Below are 11,148 nucleotides of genomic sequence, written 5' to 3' on the forward strand. Positions count from 1 at the left end.
TTTTGAATATGAATTCAAAAGCCATAAACAAGAAATGACCCAGGTCAAGTTAGTCTTGCAAAAATATGCTAAATTAAGCTTTGCATAAACTGGTTTTGATCAAGGAATATTCAAAATTGTTCTCCATTTGGTTTTGATTTTATAGAATATATGGACTTTATGGGGCTTCCTAGGTGGCACTAGCTGTAAAGAACCTGGAAGCTCTCCTGGAGAAAGGACTGGCTACCCACTCCAGTATTCTTACCTGGGAAATCCCATGAACAGAGGACCCTGGTGGGTTATAGTCCATGGGGTCCCAAAGAGTCCAATAGGACTGAGTGACTCAACATACACACATGGACTTTATGAACTGCGACGGCGTACAAGCGCGGCTGAGAGGAGCTACCCTACTTCTGAGGTCAGGGGCAGAAGCTGGGAGGGCCCCATGCCCAAGGGGCAACAGCCAAAAGGAGCTACCCCATGTCCGAGGTCAGGGGCAGCGGCCCAGGGTGCCAGGCTGCAACAGCGCAGGAACCACTGAGAGGAGCTAACCCATATCCAAGGTCAGAGGTGGTGGAGGGGAGGAGCAACCGCATGTCCAAGGAGTGGTGGCTGCACGGGAGCGGAGGGCCTAGAGGACCTACTCCATGTTGAAAGTCAGGAGGGGCAGCAGTGAGGAGCTACCCATCGTCCAAGGTAAAGAGCAGCGGCTGCACTTTGCTGGAGCAGCCATGAAGAGATACCTCACTTCCAAAGTAAGAGAAACCCAAGTAAGACGGTAGGTGTTGCAAGAGGGCATCAGAGGGAAGACACACTGAAACCATAATCACAGAAGTAGTCAGTCTAATCACACTAGGACCACAGCCTTGTCTAATTCAATGAACTAAGCCATGCCCTGAGGGGCCACCCAAGATGGGTGGGTCATGGTGGAGAGGTCTGACAGAATGTGGTCCACTGGAGAAGGGAATGGCAAACCACTTCAGTATTCTTGCCTTGAGAACCCCATGAACAGTATGAAAAGGCAAAATGATAGGATACTGAAAGAGGAACTCCCCAGGTCAGTAGGTGCCCAATACGCTACTGGAGATCAGTGGAAAGTCACTCCAGAAGGAATGAAGGGATGGAGCCAAAGCAAAAACCATACCCAGCTGTGGATGAGACTAGTGATAGATGCAAAGTCCGATGCTGTAAAGAGCAATATTGCATAGGAACATGGAATGTTAGGTCCATGAATCAAGGCAAATTGCAAGTGGTCAACAGGAGATGGCAAGAGTGAACATTGACATTCTAGGAATCAGCGAACTGAAATAGACTGGAATGGGTGAATTTAACTCAGACAACCATTATATTTACTACTGCAGGCAGGAATCCCTCAGAAGAAATGGAGTAGCCATCATGATCAACAAAAGAGTCTGAAATGTAGTACTAATATGCAGTCTCTAAAATGACAGAATGATCTCTGTTTGTTTCCAAGGCAAACCATTCAATATCATAGTAATCCAAGTCTATGCCCTAACCAACAATGCTGAAGAAGCTGAAGTTGAACGGTTCTATGAAGACCTACAAGACCTTTTAGAACTAACACCCAAAAAAGATGTCCTTTTCACTATAGGGGACTGGAATGCAAAAGTAGGAAGTCAAGAAATACCTAGAGTAACAGGCAAATTTGGCCTTGGAATATGGAATGAAGCAGGGCAAAGAGTAATACAGTTTTGCCAAGAGAATGCACTGGTCATAGCAAACACCCTCTTCTAACAACACAAGAGAATATTCTATACATGGACATCACCAGATGGTCAACACTGAAATCAGACTGATTATATTCTTTGCAGCCAAAGGTGGAGAAGCTCTATACAGTCAGCAAAAACAAGACCAGGAGCTGACTGTGGCTCAGATCATGAGCTGCTTATTGCCAAATTCAGACTTGAATTGAAGAAAGTAGGGAAAACCACTAGACCATTCAGGTATGACCTAAATCAAATCCCTTAAGATTATACAGTGGAAGTCAGAAATAGATTTAAGGGACTAGATCTGATAGAGTGCCTGAAGATCTATGGAAGAAGATTCATGAAATTGTACAGGAGACAGGGATCAAGACCATCCCCATGGAAAAGAAATGCAAAAAAGCAAAATGGCTGTCCGGGGAGGCCTTACAAACAGCTGTAAAAAGAAGAGAAGCAAAAAACAAAGGAGAAAAGGAAAGATATAAGCATCTGAATGCAGAGGTCCAAAGAATAGCAAGAAGAGATAAGAAAGCCTTCCTCAGTGATCAATGCAAGTAAATAGAGGAAAACAACAGAATGGGAAAGACTAGAGATCTCTTCAAGAAAATTAGAGATACCAAGGAAATATTACATGCAAAGATAGGTTTGATAAAGGACAGAAATGGTATGGACATAACAGAAGCAGAAGATATTAAGAAGAGGTGACAAGAATATACAGAAGAACTATACAAAAAAGATCATTATGACCAAGATAATCATGATGGTATGATCACTCACCTAGAGCCAGACATCCTGGAATGCGAAGTCACGTGGGCCTTAGAAAGCATCACTATGAACAAAGCTAGTGGAGGTGATGGAATTCCAGTTGAGCTATTTCAAATCCTGAAAGATAATGCTGAGAAAGTGTTGCAATCAATATGCCAGCAAATTTGGAAAACTCAGCAGTGGCCACAGGACTGGAAAAGATCAGTTTTCATTCCAATCCCAAAGAAAGGCAATGCCTAAGAATGCTCAAACTACCACACGATTGCACTTATTTCACACACTAGTAAAGTAATGCTCAAAATTCTCCAAGCCACGCTTCAGCAATACATGAACTGTGAACTTCCAGATGTTCAAGCTGGATTTAGAAAAGCAGAGGAACCAGAGATCAAATTGCCAATATCTGCTGGATCATCAAAAAAGCAAGAGAGTTTCAGAAAAACATCTATTTCTGCTTTATTGACTATGCTTAAGCCTTTGATTTTGTGGATCAGAATAAACTGTGGAAAATTCTTCAAGAGATGGGAATACCAGACCACCTGACCTGCCTCTTGAAAAACCTGTATGCAGGTCAGGAAGCAACAGTTAGAACTGGAAATGGAACAACAGACTGGTTCCAAATAGGAAAAGGAGTATGTCAAGTCTGTATATTGTCACCCTGCTTATTTAACTTCTGTGCAGAGTACATCATGAGAAACGCTGGGCTGGAAGAAGCACAAGTTGGAACCAAGACTTCCAGGAGAAATATCAATAACCTCAGATATGCAGATGACATTAACCTTATGGCAGAAAGTGAAGAGGAACTCAAAAGCTTATTAATGAAATTGAAAGAGGAGAGTGAAAAAGTTGGCTTAAAGCTCAACATTCAGAAAACGAAGACCATGGCATCTGGTCTTATCACTTCATGGGAAATAGATGGGGAAACAGTGGAAACAGTGTCAGACTTTATTTTGGGGGGCTCCAAAATCACTGCAGATGGTGACTGCAGCAATGAAATTAAAAGATGCTTACTCCTTGGAAGAAAAGTTATGACCAACCTAGATAGCATATTTAAAAGCATTGCTTTGCCAACAAAGGTCCATCTAGTCAAGGCTATGGTTTTTCCAGTGGTCATGTATGGATGTGCGAGTTGCGCTGTGAAGAAAGCTGAGCACCGAAGAATTGATGCTTTTGAACTGTGGTGTTGGAGAAGACTCTTGAGAGCCCCTTGGACTGCAAGAAGATTCAACCAATCAGTCCTAAAGGAGATCAGTCCTAGGTGTTCTTTGGAAGGAATGATGCTAAAGCTGAAACTCCAGTACTTTGGCCACCTCACGCAAAGAGTTGACACATTGGAAGAGACTCTGATGCTGGGAGGGATTGGAGGCAGGAGGAGAAGGGGACCACAGAGGATGAGATGGCTAGATGGCATCACCGACTTGATGGACGTGAGTTTGAGTGAACTCCGGGTTTGGTGATGGACAGGAAGGCTTGGCGTGCTGCAATTCATGGGGTCACAAAGAGTGGGATGCGATTCAGGGACGGAACTGAAATGATAAAACTGACACCTTTATTTATTCCAATATAAACAATAGATAAGATAAGAAAAGATAATAATTTAATGATGTTCGTAACTAGATTTAGGGTATTTGCTAAAACTCAAGCTTTTGAATAATACCCCGATGCTTCTGATTAGAATTTCTATGGACATGAACCTGATAAGATGAATTTTTAAGTAAGGCCTCCTTTGATTCATATACACACTAATGATCAAAGTCCCTGGATAAATACATCAGTATACTGATTTAAAATTCAATGAAAAGATGTCCATTGTTTGCTGCATTACAGACTAAGTTGCAGTGATTTCTTTTTCATCAGTACAGTTCAGTTCAGTTCAGTTGCTCAGTCGTGTCTGACTCTTTCTGACCCCATGAATTGCAACACACCAGGCCTCCCTGTCCATCACCAACTCCTGGAGTTCACTCAAACTCACGTCCATCAAATCAGTGATGCCTTCCAGCCATCTCATCCTCGGTCATCCCCTTCTCCTCCTGCCCCCAATTCCACCCAGCATCAGAGTCTCTTCCAATGAGTCAACTCTTCACATGAGGTGGCCAAAGTACTGGAGTTTCAGCTTTAGCATCATTCCTTCCAAAGAAAACCGAGGGCTGATCTTTAGAATGGACTGGTTGGATATTCTTGCAGTCCAAGGGACTCTCAAGAGTCTTCTCCAACACCACAGTTCTTTTTCATAATTTCTCACAAATATACTGAATATTCAATGCAGATGTGAACTCATTACATTCAAGGCTCCTGCTCCCCAGGTTTCTCAACTAAGGGTTCCTTTGAGAAATTGGCAACATTATTTTTCCAAAATAAATTTGGCTTCTAATTAACTCCAAGACAAGCTCTTCAGGGCAGTAGATCAAGCCTCAGGAGGCCAATAATCAGAGTATATGCTTCTAATGATCAACATCCTATGTGATTCTAAGAATTGCATGAACCAGAACTTCTCAATATTGTGACTTTGGCTGGACAAATAGATTCGTGATGGATAGCGGATGCTACTTTTGATGCAGAGAACTTCTGTCTCAAGGCACAGGCAGTCTCTTCTGCTATTTCCTCAGGTTCTAGTCTTTGACTTAGAGTCTACTTTCCTGGGATTCCAGATACTGAACAGCTGTTTCTGAGTTGAAAGGAGATATATTAATAAGTACTTGCTAAGCAGGGAGAATATTGATCTGTTAGTCTAAGGGCTTTGTGGGGTCTAGACCTTGGCAAAGGGTAGTGTTATGGACACTGGACCTCACTGCAATTCTGGTAAATGGCAGGGTTAAGAAGGAGAACCAGGAGCTGTTTTTAATTCCAGGTACTAAGAATGATTGGGCATAGTTCTCTGAGTTTTTCTTCATGACTGTTATACTGGATCATTTATGCTGTTAGTAGATTTTCCATTCTTATTTTTTTTTTTTTAAGTTTGGTTGACTCATGGATTAAAGGAAACACATACTTAGTATTTCTGCTGTCTACTCATGGTTGTATGTTTTAAGCTATAATTGAAACTCTACTTAAACTCCATTTTAAAATGTCAAATTCAGGATATTCATGTGTACTTAAGAATATGAAAATTTAACTTCTTTATTATCTGAGGCTGCCTACATAATTTATCTCAGTTAACTAATGCCTTCCATAAGATATATATTTGAAAGTCTCAAAATATTTTACACCTGAAAAATTTGTGAATTTGCTCCTTTTTTAAATGTACACAGTAACCTCAAATATTGAGTCACTTTTAAATCTAAATTACATAAATCCCTGGGGAGTATCTAAGGAGTCAAAAGTAGGGTGGGAAAGTGTCAGCTCTGAGGATCATAACCTGAATTCTATCTATAAGCTCTAGAATATTATAAGGGGAATTTCAAGCTCTTCTAACTAAGAATCTTGGAGTCCATGAGTTGAAAATGCTACTAAGGGCCAGTACTCAACTGCTACCCTAAGTCAAATTTCTTTCTGTAGGATATTCTGTAGAAGTCTCTGTTTAAATACTTTCCATGCATCTCAACAGTTTATTACAGTTATTTCCCTGTCTCTTTCAAAGGCTTCCAAGATAGTTCAGTTGGTAAAGAATCTGCCTGCCATGCAGGACACTGCAGTTCGATTCCTGGGTAGGGAAGATCCACTGAAGAAGGGATAGGTTACCCACTTCAGTATTCTTGAGCTTCCCTTCTGGCTCAGCTGGTAAGGAATCCCCCACAGTGCGGGAGTCCTGGGTTGGGACGATACCTTGGAGAAAGGAAAGGCTTCCCACTCCAGTTTTCTGGCCTGAAGAATTCCATGGGCTGTATAGTCCATGGGGTCGCAAAGAGTTGGACACAACTGAAAGACTTCCACTTTCACTTCTAATTTTAAAATAAGGAGATTGATATTCGTTAAGAATTTTGCCCAAAGTCACACAATGCTAGACCTAAAATATAGATCTTCTTACTCCAAACTGAGGGATCTTTTAACTTACTTTTATAGCCTATAAGTATTTGGCTGGAAGATATTTTTATTCTTCTGCTGTTTAAATTTTTCTATCCCTGCTGCTGCCGCTTCAGTCGTATCCGACTCTGTGCAACCCCACAGACGGTAGCCCACCAGGATCCCCCAGCCCTGGGATTCTCCAGGCAAGAACACTGGAGTGAGTTGCCATTTCCTTCTTCAACGCATGAAAGTGAAAGTGAAAGTGAAAAGTGAAAGTGAAGTCGCTCAGTCGTGTCCGACTCTTTTCGACCCCATAGACTGCAGCCCACTGGGTTCCTCCGTCCATGGGATTTTCCAGGCAAGAGTACTGGAGTGGGTTGCCATTACCTTCTATCCCTAGTACTGATATAACACACTGTGGTGGTCTTTGATGTCTTCTCATATATACTGTGCCATTGGGTCTCCATGCACCATGAAAAGAACACATGCATCAATCACACAACTCATTTAGACTGTGGGGTTATATTACTAATAATAGTATGAAAAAAATCTAGCTAACTGAAACTCAGCTACCTTCATGGGTCTGAGGGACAAATAATCCTAACAGCTGTGTTTTATGGTATTCAGTAAATATAGATACTCTTTGAGAATCAGGTAATTCTAACTTCTATAGTCTACAATTCATACTTAGTGAAGTGAGGGTACAGTGGGTTTACATGTGAATTAGTTGAAAGAAATTTCAGAAAAATTTTCGGAAATTGTTAAAGATAAGCAATGACTATAAATTTATATTTCCATCAATGTTTTGAAATGATCGGAAGTCCATTTGTCGAGGTGGAGGTATTATATAGAGAAACTACTTCATCAGTTTGCTTTTCTTTACATAGAAAACAGATGCTTATTATACATATATATGTGTACATATTGAGGATATAATCTTCCCAGGTGGCACTAGTGGTATTTGGTATATCCACCCTTTGCATTTATATGTAATAGAAATATCTTTATAGTTATCTTCAAAGTTGTAGTCACTGAAAATTCCAATTGTTTGTGTTAAAGAGCTTTAAAACTAGTGTATGTGAATATCCTAATACTAATTTCAGGAAAACAATAATTATACCTACTCATTTTAGGACCAGTTTCTAGTGATTAAGAAAGAGTAAAATTATATTCTCCAAATTCTAGTAATAGGTGTTTCAGAAATTTTTAATCATTTTACTTAGTGTTTAGAAAGCTAACATTTACTATTGACTAGAAATATCGAAAAAAACTTTTGAGAGCAGATGCAAATAATTCTTCAGCACAAAGTGACACGTAAGTATATAAATATACTAAAAGTACATACACAAAGACTGGATACAGTCAATAAATGCTAGATGATTTTGCATCCAGAGAATACTTTCTTACTTCTTAGGCTTGGTTAGTGGTAAACACACCCATGAAAAAAATTATCTGATATTAGAATGACTTTAGAAATAATCTTTTCTAACAGTTCGCAAACTATGTTTAGTAGTCAGATTATTCAAAAACAATATTAACATAGCAAGATACAAAATAAATAAAGCCTATGATTTATGTCGGGGGTTGGAACCCAGAAAACTGCCCAATTATACCTTTCTTTCTCATCCTCTGTGACAATTTCATGGCCATGTTTGCAAAACTCTATTTCTGTTTCTCTGGAAAAATGAAGTGTGGTACAAAATGCCACAAAGTCACTGTCTTGATTTTTTTTTTTTTTTTACCACCCTGATGACTATTCTTTTTCTGGAGAAAAAGAAAAAAAAAACAGATGAATATTTGTTTAAACTAACATTATTTTCTGTTCCATCCTTTCCCACTGCTCTAGTTTCAGAATTTCCAGAAGTGTTTCTAATTCGTCTCTTCTTATTGTTAGAAACCACATTAAAGGCTTTTATTCTTGTTTCTTATTGTTTTGGATGTTGACGTAAAATTGTAATTAATAGTTGACAAAATGTATATGCTATTTTTACCATTATACTTTAGCATATAATGAGTTATCAATAAGTACAGATCCCTTCACCCTTTTTCTCAGAGATCACCTAATTCTTCTTTTTCCTTCCAATTTTATGGTTGATAAACTGAAGTTCACATACTGTTTCTGAACATTTCTCATTCTTTTATCCCACACTCTGATGAAGTTCAGATAGCTGAAGTTAACAATATTTTTCACTTTTGAAGGGCTGACTTTCTTGGGCTTCTGGTGAGCAAGAAAACCACAATAATCCAGAAGTAAGATACAAGAGAAAACTGTTAGGCAAATTTTTAATCCTTGCCTGGAGAGATAATGTGTTCATAGCCTTCGGAAAAGTCTACTCATTGGTTGTCAGTTATTCTGTTCCATATTTAGCCTTAATTCTTATTTTGGTAGACTATTTTGGAGAGAATGAATGAGTTCCATCAAACATCTGGAGATGCCTGCCACCTGCAGACTTTGTGCTGAGTTCCCCATGCCTTTCTCCATCCCTGCATCCTGGCCTGTGGCTCTGGCTCTGGCTCTCCTGTATAGCAGTGACCATGGAGTGGGCCAATGAGACCTTAGTGACAGAGTTTGTCTTCCTCGGCTTCTCGTCTCTGGCTGGGCTGCAACGGCTGCTCTTTGCTGTCTTCCTGCTTGTGTACTTGTTCATGCTGGGCACTAACGTCGTCATCGTTTCTACCATTGTGCTGGACAGAGCCCTCCACACCCCCATGTACTTCTTCCTTGGTGTCCTCTCCTGCTCTGAGACTTGTTACACCTTCGTCATTGTACCCAAGATGCTGGGTGACCTGCTGGCCCAGAAGAAGACCATTTCTTTTCTAGGCTGTGCCATCCAGATGTTTTTCTTCCTCTTCCTCATTTGCTCTCACTCCTTCCTGCTGGCAGCCATGGGTTATGATCGCTATGTGGCCATCTGTGACCCTCTGCGCTACACAGTGCTCATGGGTTTCGGGGTGTGCATGGGACTAGTGGCTGCTGCCTGTGCCTGCGGCTTCATAATCTCACTGGCCACCACCTCCATGATATTTCACCTGCCATTCCACTCCTCCAACAAGCTCCATCACTTCTTCTGTGATGTCTCTCCAGTCCTCAAGCTGGCATCTCACCAATCTTATTTCAATCAGTTGGTCATATTTGTGCTTGGTGTGTTTGTCTTGGTTATTCCACTGTTACTTATTCTGGTCTCGTATGTCCTCATCATCTCTGCCATTCTAGAAATTCCATCCTCTGTTGGAAGATACAAGGCTTTCTCTACCTGTGCCTCCCATCTCATTGTGGTAACTGTTCATTATGGTTGTGCCTCTTTCATCTACTTAAGGCCCAAATCCAATTACTCTTCAAGTCAAGACACCCTAATATCTGTATCTTATACCATCCTCACACCGTTGTTCAATCCAGTGATTTACAGCCTGAGAAATAAGGAATTCAAATCAGGCCTTCAAAGAGCAATGACCCATACTTCATATTCTATTAATTAAGGAGCCAAATTTTAGCTATTCAGTTAACTGTAGACCTTTTATGTGTCAGGTAATATGTGTACTTTCACATTTTTCTCAAGTGTAGAGCATACTGTAACACGAGAATGTTTTCATATTTAGAGAATGAGGATCAAAGATGTTAAAATATTTTGACTTTCTGCCATCAGTGATACTCTAAGAAGGTTGTGCTGATGTGGGAAACAATTACTCATTTCTAGAACAAATTTCATTATATTTCACAGCTGTGAAATAGATTGATTATTCAAAAACAATTATATCAACTGATAAGAGCAAATATACACCTAAGCTGTTGTGAAGCAAAATAAATGATATCTCATTTAAAAGGGAGTCAGAAGGCCAGAGAGAGACCTTGCATACTGCAACTTGACTTCGTTACAACCCTCACCAGGAAGACATCAATAACAGACCTCAACAGGAAGAATTTTCCTCTCCCAGAAACAATGCAGGCAAAACGAAATGCTGCACTGTCCAAACTCTCACTTTGCTTAAACTAACTTTCATTCAAAACAACTCTTCTCAATTCCCTCACTTTTCTCTATAAAGTAACCTTTAACTTTTTTGTTTTAATTGTTAGACTTGCCTATGGCTTTTGCTACAGCAAACTTGTCTCAAATGGCAATTTGCCATTATTCCCAAATAAACCCATTTTGCTGATAAAATAATTAACAATTGGCTGTTTTATTTTATTTTTTTAGAAAAACACTGCCCAGTTCCTTGGAAGAGTAGAAGATAATCTTACCACTCTCTCGCCCCCCTACTCTCAGTTCTGCTTTTCATGAAGAAACTAAGGCAATTTGGGTACTCTCCATGCTTGAGAAAACCCTAGTAAGCCTTTTCAGTTCCTGATCCACCCACCTCAACCTACATATTGAAATGACTTTGCTTTTCCATGAGGTTGTTTTTGTCTTCCTTTGTTTGTGTTTGGAATTTCACTATGGAGTCTCCTTCCTATGTGTATGCATATCCTTCCTCTACTCTCCTGTCTTTCTGCCACATTCATTCCCTGCACATCATACCTATTACTTCTCTTCCAGGAACCTACTAAGATTGCATAATTGCTGAAGAATCTCAGGTAATCGAAGCAAAAAAGGTTGAGTCACTGTTAACACTATAAAGAGCAAGAAGGCCCTAATGACCAGAAAATCCATGAAAATACCCTCAGTGACTTCCCTTGCCCTACAAGACAAAGCCAATAATCTTTTGTTAGCAAGAATTTATCACCTAGTCTCTGCCTATCTCTCTG

The 11,148-nt window shown here is 40.1% G+C and overlaps 1 protein-coding gene across 1 annotated transcript; it reads left to right on the forward strand.

Annotated features, from left to right (window-relative positions):
• LOC102190187 (olfactory receptor 10K1-like) lies at window positions 8,943-9,884 on the forward strand. The gene has a single exon (XM_005677316.2). The coding sequence runs from the start codon at window positions 8,943-8,945 to the stop codon at window positions 9,882-9,884; it is 942 nt and encodes a 313-aa protein (XP_005677373.2).

This window comes from Capra hircus, chromosome 3 (genome assembly GCF_001704415.2).
Source record: "Capra hircus breed San Clemente chromosome 3, ASM170441v1, whole genome shotgun sequence".
Lineage (NCBI taxonomy): Eukaryota > Metazoa > Chordata > Mammalia > Artiodactyla > Bovidae > Capra > Capra hircus.

What these genes read in the sequence shown, in the direction of transcription:
- LOC102190187 (XM_005677316.2), top strand. Translation starts at nt 8,943, where the DNA reads ATGGAGTGGGCCAATGAGACCTTAGTGACAGAGTTTGTCTTCCTCGGC.